The following is a 14985-nucleotide window of genomic DNA, read 5'->3' on the forward strand; positions in this document are numbered from 1 at the left end:
CTTGCCGTCAGAAAGTTCTTCCTAGCATTTAGTTGGAATTTCCTTCCTCATAATTTGAATCCATTGGTTCAGGTCCTTTCCTTTGGAGCAGCAGGAAACAAGCTTGCTCCATCCACAGAGTTGGCAGAACATTTTTTAGCTTCCCAAGGCAATGTTTCTTCAATCCAGCTTTCACCAACCTGGTGCCCTCCAGATGTTCCCATCCAAAACACCTGGAGGATTCCAAGTTGGTGAAGGCTGGCTTAAGTGGATGAATGAACAAAGGTCCATACAATTATCTTGCAAGACATCCACAAGCTGTCGGATAATGTCAAATGTTGACTCAGCAGTCACATGGGACCACCCTAGATGGAAGCATATCTGGCATCCTGAGCTCCTAGAGAAGTGATTTCCCCTGCGGTACAAAATGTCTGTGCTGCAAGGGCAGCTCGCTGCCTCCCATTCAAACACCCTTCAAGCCACCCACAGCTTCTTCAAGGGAAGAAAATTGCTATGAGCTGCAACACACATCGCACCCAGAGACAGGCAGGCACTGCAGAATGTTCACAGCTTATCGGCTGTCAGGGAAGTCCGAGGAGACGGAAAAGGGTTTTTTGTGGGTCCCGCAGACAGGCTGTCTGGCTCGGCAGGTCGGTGGAATTTTGCAGGAAGGCAGGCAGGGCGGGGCTCACACAATTTATGTCCAGTGTAGGTCAAGGAGGTACACTTACATGGAAGAGCTGAAGAAGCATTCATGATGGGTCAGAAGTTTTTTTTGGGGGGGGGAGTGAAGAGGAGAGAGGAGCAGATGTGAGCTTAAATCAGCAGAGATTAGCAGGCAAAATGAAGCCACACCAATCTGTAGTGGAAAAACAAAACAAAGGTCACATCTGAAACATACATTTAACGCAATATGATATCACTTTATAAACAGTTGTGGCTTCCCTCAAAGAATCATGGGAAGTGTAGCATTTTTAAAGGGTGCTGAGAGTTGTCAGGACCAGAACTTTTTTTTGAGCCAGAACCTGCTGGAACTCAATTCGAGCACCTCTCAGATAGGCGCCATTGCCATTCTAAGAGAACGAGGGAGGTGTTCATGGTGAGTTCCGTCACCTCTTTTTCTAGAAAACTAGACACCTCTATTCCCCTCACAGAGCTACACTAAACCACCCCTCTCAGAGTGGTTTAAGAATCAATCCCTCTTCACAGAAAACGCTGGGATTAGTAGCTCTGTGATGTGGACACAGATCTCCTAACAGCTCTTAGCATCCTTAACCAACTACAGTTCTCAGGATTCTTTGCGAGTGGGGAAGCCATTGCTTTTAAAGCAGTATCAAAGTGTTTTAAATGTATGATTCGGAAGTGGCCAAAAAGTAGAATGGGTAGCTTTGTGATTCATTGAAATTCATCACAGTAGCTTGCACAGCTATCACTGACAAATGTGCATGCCACACTAAATCAGAACACTAAGGCCAATTTACACTTTACACCTGGAACAGAGTTGACCCGGATATTAGGCAGAATGAGGCAATTGCCTCAGACAGCAGACTGGAGTGGGGGGCAACTGATGGTCAAGCGTTAGAGAGCAGAGTTGTGTGTACCACACACAAGTGGGCCTGCACCACCAGCTTGCTGTTCTCAGGTGTAGTGGAATATGTTCTTCTATAGCTAGTGTTGAAGTAAGATTCACCCTGCCAGCCTGGCTGGCTTTAGTACATGGAATTGGAGTGAAAGAGTGCCATCTTTTCCTTTGCTTCAAACTGCAAGTTGTGTTTTGTGTTGAGCCAGTCATTCTTACAATGATTCTGTATTGTACTGACGGTATTTTATGTTTTGCTGCACTTGCATATTTTGTTGTAACACCTCCTCAATATTTGATATCAGGAGATGTGTGTGTAATGTGAATGTATGCATGCCATGGGTTAAGATCCTGGTTACTAAAGTGGCAATAAGCCATGGTTTCCCAGTTTGAGTTAACAAGGATCAGTGTACCACAGCTGGTATGCTAAGAAGGGCAGGCAGTGGGGTGAGGGAAAATGCGGAGTCCTGGCACTCATCTGGCTTAGCACCATTTAGAGATTACAAAACAACAGTCCCTGTTCCAGGGGTCAAATTCTGCAAGGCACAACAGAAAATGAAAAATTACCAGTGAGGGAAGAAGAAAGCCAGCAAACCCAGACTTAAAGCAGCATTGGTGTCATGATGCTGTGTTTGCGATGAAAACACTATAAATGTTGCTGGGGTGGAGGAGCCCACATGGATTGCAAAAGTCAATTGGTCATATGAGGCAGAGGACAGTGAAGGCTAGGTAAACACAGAGGGCACCAATAAGCTTTGGAACAATATGACTGTTCAACAAAGCAATGTTTTCTCTCTTTTCGTCTGAGTAACTGACTACTGGTCTGTTTTTGAGCTCAATTCTAAGTGCTGGTTATGACCTATAAAGCCCTATACAGCTTAGGTCTAAGCTCTCTGAAAGACTATCTTCCCACACAAACCTGCCCAGGCTCTGAGATCTTCAGGGGGGGACTCATCTCTTGGTCCCACCACTCTCACAGGCCAGTTTTATGGGGACATGGGGGAGGGCCATCCTGGTGGATGCTCCCAGACTTTGGAATTCCCTTCCTAGAGAATCTAGGCTGGCTCCCTCACTGCTGTCCTTCCTCTGGCAGGTGAAGACTTTGTTCTGAAATGGACTGGGGGGTTTTAAGGAAAGGGCTTTAATAGTGCTGTGAGGCTTTTATTATCTGTATTTCAATAATTTGTTTGTTTATATTGTTTTAATTCTATTAGAGTTTAATTAGTTTTTAACAGTTATCTTTTACATGTTTTTAACTTTTTGTATTTCATCTGTGTTTTTAAAATTTGTGTAATTTGAATCCTGGCCAGGGAAAATACGAGATATAAAGAAATATGATAATGATTATGATAATGTACTTGGCTCCATCCAGCCTATTTTGTGCAGTCAGAGATGCAAGACAGCATCTTTCCCCATTCTGCCCTGTAATCATTGTATGCAGCATCACTTCTGTTCTGCTGCATTTCACTTTCTGCCCAAACTTATGTTATTAGTCTCACTGTCTTCTGTGGCACAATTACATAATTTACACTGTCATTATATTATTCTACCCCATTCATTTCAATGCAAGGGAAGGATAATGCAAATGAGGGGGACAATAATTAATTTGCAGATTGAAAGCAACAACAGGGAATACTGATCATATTCGTTCCAGACATAGGATGAATAAATGAACAGTGGCAATTTCCACTCCACACACCAGGGATGTCTAACCTGTTCCCTTCTAGAGTCCAGATGTTGTCAGACTACAGCCCCCATCATTTCTGACTGTGTGTCATGCTGGCTGTGGCTGATGGGAGTTAGAGTACCACATCTGGAGGGCACCACATTGGCCACTCCTGTCTCAGGCAGTCTGTGTCAGGGAGCCTAGTCTGACAGCCCTGCAAAACTCCCCGGGGAAGGCTGTCAAAACAGGGGCAGGAAACAGTAGCAAGGGCAGCAAAACCTCTGTTGAAACAACAATCAGGGACTTCAGCATTAAGCACAGCTGGGGTGGGGGGCAAAGAGGGATTGATACTATTTTTCTTCCCCTTTATTAAGAATGGCCTGGTGCTCCCAGAGGAAGAGCAATTTACTCAGCAGTTCCTCTCACTCCACCTGCTACAGCCCAGAGCAGTTGTATAGCCCTTTCAAAATCCACACTTGCTTTAATGCAAACATGAAACAAAAGCTATGGAAGAGCTTAAATATAGAGTACAGTAGTAGTTTTAAAAAAGCATGGCAGCAACCATAAAACTTGGCAACTGTCCTCTCCCCACTTTTTATTTTATTCACAATGCCACTGATTTGAACTTCCATGGCCTTGCATTTTGGGATTACATTTAGGGGCCAATGATATGGCATCCTGCTGAGGGTTCTTTGATCCCCTAACCAGCACCCATCAGGAGGATCTGCATATTACATATAATGGAGATGGAAAGGGGAGGCACCTAAATCCTACATGGTGTTTTAGCACCATAGCGGGAACTAGGGTGATACGCAAACTTCCGGCCAAGTATAGCGTGACTGAATCTAGATTCCTGTTGCTTACAAAGGCCATGATGGAATTTCAGAGGGGGCAGGAATTCTGACAATTCTTGCTGCAGCAGATCTGAATGGGCCTTGAAGGGTCCCTTTGCTAGCTGGACTGTCTTAGCATGCAGTGGATCCTTGTCTCTGTCCTCATTGCCCCTTCCCAAACAAGCCATTTTGTGGACTTCTGTCCATGTCTTTTAGTGGGTACAATTGATGGTGAAGTCCACCCCCAACACAGCTGTCCCTGTGCAGCCTGATGGAGTCTGGTGGAGAAGGTGACCTCTGCCACATCCTAGCCCCCTCCAGCACAGCAGAGCAGGACAGATAAAAGAAAATCAGAGACGTGCAGGCGAACTCTGCCTAGCACCATGGATCATTTTGTTTTGGTTGGCTGTTAATCTGCTCGTGGCAAGGAGATTGTATCTAAAGAGGAGAGAGTTGTGAAGATGAAGCACAGTAAACCAGATAAGTTAAGTTTTGTACTATCTGGCTTACAATGAGTCCAATATAACTGCAGGTACAGGCCACATCCTGTATTGGTCCACTCATGGGTGTGAAAAAGAAGCAGAGATGTGTGATCTTAAGCTGGAAAATGGAAGGAAGGAGAAAGAAATAAGTATACGTGTCCTGTCTCTTATTTCCATAGTCAGGTGTTCCCTGCCCATGTGCTAAATCACTGGTTCCCAAACCTTTTCAGGCCCCTGCCCTCTTGGTTCCATAAACTCATCCCCAGTGCCTCCACCCAGCATAGTTCAAAACTGTGGTTTGCACAACCCAGTAAGGAAGATAATAAAACAATAACAACTGGTTGCACATTTATTTGAAATCCAATTAAAACTATTTAGTTTACCGTATTTTTCGCACACGACCATAGGACGCACCTTGTTTTAGAGGGGGAGAACAATAAAAAAAAAAAATTCCCCTCTCTGCTCAGCTCCCCTTCAGCAAAGCAGCAGGAGAAACGGAGCCCCTTCCATTTCTCCCCCCGCTTCGCTCAAGGGTCTTGCCCGGCTTCAGCAAGAGGAACCCGAAGCCTTTGGAGCGCAGCATGAGTTCCCGCTGCGCTCCAAAGGCTTCAGGCGGCTATCCCGGAAGCCTGGAGAGCGAGAGGTGTTCCTCTGCACTTTGGAGGCTTCGCGTTGCTATCACTGAAGCCAAGGAGCCTGCATTCGCTCCATAGGACGCACACACATTTCCCCTTCATTTTTGGAGGGGAAAAAGTGTGTCCTATAGAGCGAAAAATACAGTAATTCAACAAAACTGATGAGCTTAATCCAGTGATATCAGCTTTTCAAAGTCTGGTGGTTATTTACACTCTAGCACTCCCCTGCTGCCCCCGTGCCAGTTAATGCCCCCCCCGGTAGGTAATCCCACCACCCCACAGGGGACGGCACTGCCCACCTTGGGAACTACTGTGGTAAAACAAGTATCCAGCGATCAGCAGGAAAATGAACCACTGAGCTCTACATAATGTGTCATATGAAGAGATTTGGAACCAATTTTTATTTAAATCTAATTTACCTAAGTTTTCCTATTCATATGCATATTATGATTGCCATATTTAGCAGTTATTTACACAAATGGTTTTAATTTCCACAGCCTTCTTTTGTCCTCAGGGGCTGAAGGTATCATATTCAAGTTCCCTAATTATCAGTTTCATTAAAAAATATAAAAATAATAAGATGATCATTTATGAATTGCTGAAATGCAATACTGATTTCACAAGTCACATTTAAGAGCTGGAGAGTTAGGGATCGTGCTGAAGTATTTCTAGAGTTAATCAGCCCTCATTTCTTGCTCACAACAGGGAAGATTTTCTTAATACCGGACTGCGCTTTTTTTAAAAAAGGAAAGACCTTGGGCACTCCTGGAAGGGTCTCAAAATCCACGTTGAGGCAATCGCAGAGAAAAGCAATTCAAGTCAAGGTGGTTTTTAATTTGCCAAGGGCACCGAATGCGAGAGGGGAATTGAATTTTTGTGTGTCCTGCTTCCTGTGGCTTGAGATGCCCAGGGTGAGTCAAGAGAGTTAAAAGGCAGGCAATCACAGCAGAATGTTGAAACAGGAAGAGGAAACAGCTCAAGACTAGAATTAAGGGAGATAAAGACAAATCAAGGTTATTGTGTTTCAAGGAGAGGGAATTCCAGGAATGTACAAAATGGAGGAAGAAGAAAAAGAGTAATTCACCGCACACACCGATGTAGAAATAAACCCAACTAAGATCAAGGGAACTCACTGCCTATTATAAGGGGTTTAGGAACGAAGTCCTGTGGGTGCAGCAGTGCAGCTGGGCAGAAGCACAGGGCCCACCACCCAAAGGACCACGCAGAGAGCGGCAGGTGCCAGGGGCAACAGCATCTGGACTGACATGGTTGTGACATCATGATTTATTCCTTTCTGTTTTTTGATAACATTTCATGGCATTCACTTTTAAAAGTGAATAGAGAATAATTTCCAAATTCTGCATCATGGTATCAGAAGCAAACCCCGGTTTATTCCTGTATTCATGATGGTTCTCTGCTTTGCGTGAGTTTTAAAATGCAAAACTGCACATGCTCTGAGTATTCCCCGAATTAAGAAAAATCTGGGTCTGCAAACACTTTAATTTGCCTTTTTGTTTTTTCTTTTGATCTAACAGATCAGGACCATAGAAAGAATTATAAAGTATGGAATAATGTGGATGGGGAAGGTGCGGAGGAGAGAAAGATTAATAATAATAATAATAATAATAATAATAATAATAATAATAATAATAATTTATTATTTGTACCCTGCCCATCTGACTGAGCTTCCCCAGCCACTCTGGGCGGCTTCCAACAAAGATTAAAAATACATTAAAGTATCACACATTAAAAACTTCCCTGAACAGGGCTGCCTTCAGATGTCTTCTAAATGTCAGGTAGTTGTTTATCTCTTTGACATCTAATGGGAGGGTGTTCCACAGGGCGGGCGCCACTACCGAGAAGGCCCTCTGCCTGGTTCCCTGTAGCTTTGCTTTTCGCAGTGAGGGAACCGCCAGAAGGCCCTCGGAGCTGGACCTCAGTGTCCGGGCAGAATGATGGGGGTGGAGACACTCCTTCAGGTTAACCGTTACTACACATACACATGGTTGACTAAAGGCAACCACCCTATAATACAATTAATTCCAGGTTCTAAGATTATTGGGCTGCACCACTCCATGGGCAGTGCTTTAAGAGACTAAGGAACAGACCAAATCATTATTCAGATGACTTGAACATATACTCTGCCTTTCTTGGAAGATGCAGTGCAGTGTTTTGTTTTTTAATGGTATTAAGACACAAAGCCTATAGTGCCCCCCCGCCCCCCCGGAAGGGAAACAGTGGAAAGTGATGGGCCTGGGAGATGCTTGGAGGACGGTGACACCAGTGCATTGGAGTCAGCGCAGAGGGTAACCATGTGCTTCAGGAGCTCCCTGCAAGGCAGTATCTCGGAGGCTCACCAGATGATAAACCTGGCTTTCCATGCAAGGTTGTTGCAAGTGTCACTGAGCAGCTCTGCAAATATATATGCCTTCATTGTACTGTTTTGATGCAAGACTACCAAGGCATGCAATTTTATTATGTATACCATATTTTTAAAAGAGCTGGTTTTATCTACATTTTTATTTTTTAAAAAATTGTGCCTCCTTGTTTTTCCAAGTCTCTTGAATTTATTGGTATTTTCTTATAAATATTTTATATTCTTTTATATAAACAGTTTTGATGATTTTCTTATATTATGCAGTATATAAATCCTGTTAAGTAAATAATGCTAAGCACTGCTGTTATTATTCTTTGCTAAACAGTGGGATTCGTTTCCAGAAGCCTGACCAGTCCTGTTACAAGTGTGTGTGTGTGTGTGTGTGTGTGTGTGTGTTATAAAGCCACCAAGAAACTGCACTGACAGCCACCTTCTTTGATCACTCTTGAGAGCCAGAGTGGTGTAGTGGTTAAGAGCGGTGGACTCGTAATCTGGTGAACCAGGTTTTCGATTCCCCGCTCCTCCACATGCAGCTGCTGGGTGACCTTGGGCCAGTCACACTTCTCTGAAGTCTCTCAGCCTCACTTACCTCACAGTGGTAGAGGAAGGGAAAGGAGGTTGTTAGCTGCTTTGAGACTCCTTAAGGGGAGTGAAAGGTGGGATACCAAGTCCAAACCCTTCTTCTACTAACAAAGGCTCCCCCAAGCCTTGCACTTTTCCAAAACCCTGCAAGGTATCTCAGTATGCTTTGGATAATTTAGAGGGAAGGAGGACCCTAAAAAACAACAACACTTGACTGGTAGGATGCCTTGCCTGCCCCTGCCCCTCCTCCCACAATTTGTGGAGCTGGTGTCTGGCATGGTACATCTCCCGTGGTCTCCAGGTTTCTCTGCTCAAGTTTGTTTCACAGGAAGTTGCCTTATGCTGAGTCAGATCATTGGTCCATCCAGCAACTGCCCCATTGTTTCAGGCAGGGGTCTTTCCCAGCCCTGCCTGGAAATGCTGATGATTGAAATTAAGCCAAGGCAGGTGCACAACCACTGAGCTGCCCTTCCCCCTGCTTTTTAGCCTTGGCTGTTCTCTGCCTTCCTAGGATTTCCACTTCCTCAAACTGAGAGGCTAAGGACCAAGCAATGATGACTAGAGAGGATTCCCCTCTACATCCTGTTTAGTTGGTTTGAAGATTCATTTCTTCACCACTAAGGGCTTCCCTCCACACTCCCTCCACACAGCCAGCATGAAAATACATGATGTGAGTGAGTCCAAGATCCTGCCCCTCAGGCTCCCACACGTATCTTTCTCTTCCTCGTCCTGTACTAGCTCATGTCTTTGTCTTTGCCCTTGACACCTTTCAGATCTTTGCTGTTACAGTCAATGATAAGCAAACAAGATAAGTAGTACAAGCTTTGCATTATCCAGGTGTGTATAGTAGAGTAAAAGAAAAAGAGAATAGAAAACAACAACATAGAAGTGGCAGAGTGAAATAAAATCGGCACCAGCGTTTTAAAAGTTGTAGTCATGTCATGAACTCCAAAAGAGGAAAATTACAAAATGTCAGAAGGGTCAGTTCCTGGAAGGTTTTGCTTGCTGCAGCATAAAACTTTGCCACACCAAGAGTATTAGATGCACTTTGGTAAAGAGTAAAAGGACCTAAAATGCATCTGGTTGTCTGGGCAGATTTAACAAAGATGTTGTGGGCTATTGACAACCCCTCCAGAGTCACATGGCATTGTGGGCTTTGTGGAAAATTAAGTAGCATCAGGGTGGAATGTTTTTTAAGAGCGGGTAGCCAAAAGGAGACATCAGCATTCAGCCTGGCAGATTTAATAAAAGGGGTTTGGCTTGCCATCTTTCATGCCACGAGAAGAAGCAGCCTTGTAAAGACTGATAGCCTGAAAGACAGGTTAATGAGTACTTCATATATATCTTGAACTATTTACCTCTGACAAAAATGTATAACTCGGCCTTGAGTTCTTTGTTTGATGGAAGGTCTCTGTAAAGGCAGGTGAAGTAGCTTGTGTCATTGGCAACAGCTCGGTTGACCACAAGGGTGCTGCAGGTGTGATGTGACCTGCCTGGGCATTTCTTTTCGAATACCTGCCACCGATTGCCATCCTTGTACCGGTCATTTCTCCAGATCCAAGTCAAACCAGGCGAGCCTCTGTCAAAAGAAGACATTGAGACATGAAACCTGTCTTCAGACATAATTAGGCAAGTACCTATGTGAGTGTAACATAGAGATGTGTCACCTCAGCCTCGGGGGACAAATGTGGCCTTCTGGGCCTCTCTGTCTGGCCCTTGGAACTGGATGGAGGATAGAGAAGCATGTGCAAAAATCCTATGGCATGGCAAGAATGTAGCCTACTGTAGAATGTAAGAGTCTCCTCCATTGCTCCAAATATTTTCCCCCTCATTCACTCTGAGTCAGGACTCACCCACTCTGGCATGCGGCCCCCCTGAAGGCTGTCCATGAGGGAATATGGCCCTCAGGCTGAAAAAGGCTCCTCACCCCTAATGTAACATATTAGGCAGGCGTATATGTGAATGCAACCTATGCTTCAAATATATGGAGTGAGGATGCATGGATGTATGAATAAAATTATACACAACTTGGAGAAAGTGGTTATATAAAAGTTTTCGCTGCCTCCCTCACATCACCAGAACTCATTGACATCAATGAAGCTGAATGTTGGAAGATTAAGGACAGGTGAAACAAAACACTTCATCACTCAGTGCATAGGAGGCAGTCACAGCCATCAATCTGGCTGGTTTCGAAAGATGACACAAATTCATGCAGGAGAAAGCTATTAGTCACTAATAATTAGTGGCTACTAGCCATGATGTCTATGCTCTGAAGTTGGGGGCAGTATATAAAAAAAAATGCACCAAAGTGGGCACGTATTTGTATAATTATTTCAGGTGCTAATTTATATATATAGTTGCACATTTAGAAATAATTTAAATAGAAATGAAATTAATGTTATAGTGGGGAAGAGTGGCGAGGTGGCCTGTGTGTGCTGGCTTAGCCTGCTGTCCTAGTGCCAGCCTCAAGCTTTGTCTCCCTGCCCACTCCTGAGGCTGCTCCCCCTTTATAGGGTTATATTTAAGCCAGACTTATTCCAGGCAGCTCTTCAAATAGAGAACTCCTTCAGGTACATCCAGATCAGTGCTGCCTACATTGACTGATAGCAGCTCTCATGGGATATCAGACAGAGAACATTATCAGTCCTACCTGGAGACACCAGGGATTGAACCTGTGGCCTTATGCATGCAAAGCAGATGCTCAGTCACTGAGCTATGGGCCTTCCCTACTCCAGACAGAGTCAGGCTCTTCTGCCAACCAGCTAGACACCATCTTCTGCCCTCACCATGTACTATCCTTGGCCCAGTAAGCACAACCTCTACATTCTCAGATTCTGCTAACTCAAGCAACTCAAACTGGGGACTTTCACAGGCATCCTAATCCCTGTTCCTCAAGATTCATTGGAAGAGAGTTTGCCTTCAATTCTATCTTTTACCCAAGTCACCTGCAAGGAGCAGGGCCTCCTCAGTGTTGGCTCCCATCTTTGCAGAATTCACTCCCAAATGCGACTTTGCCTGGCTACCTTTCTAGCTAGCTTCGACATAATTCATGTGTCAGAAGGCCACAAATGGGATGAACCAAACCTGCCACTGCTCTTTATTCCCTGGAGTTTGCTTATAGCTTGTTTGTAGACTGCTCATATACTATACTGATGGTGTTCATTTTGCTTAAAGATATCAATGTTGTATGTTGCTACGAGTTCCTTTAAAGCAGAAGAGTAGCTTCTAAGCACTCTCTCTTTTTCTTGGAAGAGACAACCCCATCACGATCTGTATTCTGTGATCCCATCTTCTTTAAGTAAAAACTAAGATTGGCTAGTTCAGGAGAACGGCTGCGGCTTGGAGACATATCATCTGCTTTGCATGCAGAAGGTCCCAGGTTCAATCCATGGCATCTCTAGGCGGTCCTGGGACAGACCCCATCTGAAACCCTGGAGAGCTGTTGCCAGTCACTGCCAACAATACTGAGATAGATGGACCAATAAGACAGCTCCCTACGTTCCTGAGGCTGACTACTAAAGCTGTTTGAGGAGTTATGCTAAGTTGCTTTTCCCCAAAAGAAAACTTCTGAAAGGTTAAGGGCTGAGTGTTCCTGCGTTTCTTGCATGACATACGTGATGTTACAAGAGCAAGGTTATAAGCAGAACAGTATTGATTCTGGAGGAAAGGTATGATTATATTCCATTTTGGTGCAACAAATAGTGGCTGTTTGAAGTTGCTATAGAAATGCTCTAAGACATTAGTGGGAAAACACACTATAGATTTCTTCCAAGTTAAATTCAAATCTATTTGTTTCCATCAGTGTGAGTGAGTGGGTGTTGTAGGGGCAGGGAGGAGGGGAGAGGGAAAGAGGAAAGAGTGATCGGCTCAGGAGCTTGCAAAGAGGTTAGGATATTTTCACATGTTGTAAGGTTTAAACACAGTGTTTTCACTACAATATTCTGCCTTGTACTGAATTCCTTATTAGAGCGTGATTAGGAGGTGATTGCCAAAGAAGGTTTTAAAAAAGATTTATGGTCCAACCATAGAATTAAACAAAAGAAAGCCCCATTTAACTCAATGAAGATTGCTTCTGAGTGGACATGCATAGGATCACACTGCTAATATGTCAATATATACATGGTTACAGTGTTTGGGGATGCAGGGAGTGTAATTCAAAACATGTTCGGTAAGTTTTACTATCTGGGAGGAAGTTATTTGATTGGTTTGGACAGAATGCAAAAGCTGGAGTGGGGCACCAGTGACCCTCCAGACCAATGTTTCAAACTGGGAAAGTTTGAAATCCAAAGGATCTACTCTGCTACTCGGCTAAGCTTCCTTCCTGTCACCACTAGGGATGAGTGAAACCATCCATTTTGGTTTCTTTCAGTTTCCATTTTTCTTAAATCCAGTTCTCTACACGTCCACGTCAGTGTCCTGATGAAAAGTCATCACTATCTCACAGTGCATGTTCTCCTAATACACACGTTTGTATGCAATTTTGCCTAAAATACACATTTTTGCCAAAGATTTTAAAAAAGATTTTTTAATTTATTGCATTTATACCCCACCGTTCCTTCAAGGAATCTAGCTTTTGTCTTGTCTTCTGTTTTCTCAAGAGTGGTGAGAGGGTTGCATTTTTATTTTATTGTAGGTTGTAGGTCTGATTTTTCATTTTCTTGTAAAAGCACCTTGAGTTCTGGTGAAGTAGGGTAAAAATATTTGAAATTTCTGCCTCCTGCAACTTTTGGATCATGGCTTAATTAACACCCTCCCATTTAGAATTCCTCCCCTAATCTTTCCTGACTGGGGAAAGTTGCTTGTTGGGAATCCATGCATCAACTCTGGATTCACCACCACACCTTCCTTTTTAGGATGGAACCCTGGATTCTCATTGCACCACTTACCGGCAAGTGATTGCGAAAGGCTTTCCGGCGGCAACTGTAATATGGTCACTGTTCAAGTTCAACTCCGGTTTCATCAGCCGCAGTTCCTTTGCATGACCTGCATCAAACATGCACAAAGAACACAAAGCAAAACAATTTAAATACTTGTGTCTATATAGTTCCACCCCTTTTTCACTTCTTGAACCCAAACTGATGGACAGGAGGTTGCAGATTTTGAAGATTAACACATCTCATGCAAAAGTCTTTCACAGTTCAACTCTTATGATGACAAATTGAGAGTGGAATATGGGGTGGCTTAGGGTAGCCGCCACTGACCTGCAAGCCCTGCAGATGTTTTGGACCATAATTCCCATCAGCCCCAGCATGATGCTGGGGCTGATGGGAACTTGGAAGTCCTGCCAGAGACTGATGGGAGTGGTGGTTCAAAACAACTGGACTACAGCTGGAGGGCGCCAGGCTGACAAAGGTTGACTTTAGGGGATATTCTGTGCTGGGCTTCCCTTTCCTCCTCCCTCCTCCTGCTTTTTTAGATGTTAAAAACTTGTAAAACTTTTTCTTTGCTTATAGCAGAGATGACTAATCCTCAGTTCAAAGGCATGCCCCGCCCCCGCCCCCCACCAACATTTTTTTTCTGGCACATGAAGACCCTACCAATTTGCTAGGATCGTTTTAATTTCATTAGGTGGTGTCAGGGGACTGCCATCAAGAGTGGGGAGGGAGGTAGGAACGTACAGAGAGCCTCCCACTTTGATCAGCAGTAACACTTCCTCAGAGACTGGTGTCAGCGAAGCCCCGGGGAAACGGAAGAAGAAAGGTGGAGAGAGGGAAGGCAAAAGCTCACAGACTTATCTGCGGGACGCAGAGATGCAACTTCCGTCGCCTAGTTTTGGCAGGGGTGTCAAGCGTAAGGAAAAAAGGCGGAGACTGGGCGTGTCGAGGTTCTTATGATGGGAGGTGGCAGGAAAAGCCCACCCTCGGAATCCGCTAGCGGCTGAGGGAGTCATGAACTTTGGATGTCTGCACTGTGCATAGTTTGCACCAAATAAAACCTGTAAAAAGGCAAGTCGGAGTCCTGGCTGTTTACTCGTGAGCAACCATACTCATCCCTGACAGGTGGGTTGGAAAACCTATGGTACATTTACTATATGTACCAATTTGAGTGGCAGTGTGGAGGTGACCAGAGCCCAGTGCCCTGATGGGAATGTGAATCACCCCCACCTTTCATCTTCATGAATCAGCTGAGAAGAGGGACTGTGTGGCTGTGTCTGTGTGCATGCACATGTCCCTTGGGACAAAATACTAATAAAATAAATAAAGATTAGCCACCCCAGCTAATGACGGGAAAGTGGGGGGGGGGGGTAAACAAAACAGAGTATCAGCAAGAACCCAGACACTCACCATCTGAATTTGCTCAGAGACAGAGATCTGTATCTATACATATACAGTAAAGCCACAATTTATGCAGGGTTACATTCTGGGGATAGTGCATAAAGCCAAAAATCAAGTATTGTGAAAACACATTGGGTGCAATGTTAGGTGGGATTGCCAAAGGTTTTTTTTAATCCCAGACACTCACCCTGTTTCCACCCCATTTTTAAAAAAATTGCAAGCACATAAAGCTGAATGTGAACAAGTTAAATGCACGTAACTCAAAATGATAGAATTGTAGAGTTCAAAGGGACCCTGGGGAACATCTAGTCCAACCCGCTGCAATACAGGAATATGCAGCTATCCCATATGGGGATCAAACCTGCAACATTGGCATTATCAGCACCACGCTCTAATCAACTGAGCTGTCCAGGTCTACTGTATGGCATTTGTATCTTCTTTTAAGTTATGTAGCAATGGTTCACTTGTCACTTTTGTAACAATTCACTTGGCTTAGTGGTTTTCTGCAGTAACCAAACATAAATAAGAAATTTCTTCATGTGCAACTGAAGCCAGTCATAAGAACATAAGAAGAGCC

General features: G+C 44.2%; 1 protein-coding gene across 4 annotated transcripts in view; it reads right to left on the reverse strand.

Moving 5' to 3' along the window:
- Positions 1–14985, reverse strand: part of LOC309361958 (vascular endothelial growth factor receptor kdr-like) — a 191683-nt gene that overhangs the window by 122926 nt on the left and 53772 nt on the right. For 3 of the 4 annotated variants that reach the window (XM_081897319.1, XM_081897322.1, XM_081897320.1), the window contains exons 2-3: positions 13020–13116; positions 9492–9712 (exon numbers count right to left, since the gene is read on the reverse strand). In XM_081897319.1, the coding sequence (XP_081753445.1) occupies positions 9492–9712; positions 13020–13116 (318 nt within the window). Of the gene's footprint in view, positions 1–9491; positions 9713–13019; positions 13117–13765; positions 13934–14985 lie in introns of those variants that run through there. The other variant, XM_081897321.1, reaches the window with a different exon arrangement.

The sequence above is a fragment of the Podarcis melisellensis genome, assembly GCF_964234715.1.
Source record: "Podarcis melisellensis genome assembly, chromosome: Z".
NCBI lineage: Eukaryota > Metazoa > Chordata > Lepidosauria > Squamata > Lacertidae > Podarcis > Podarcis melisellensis.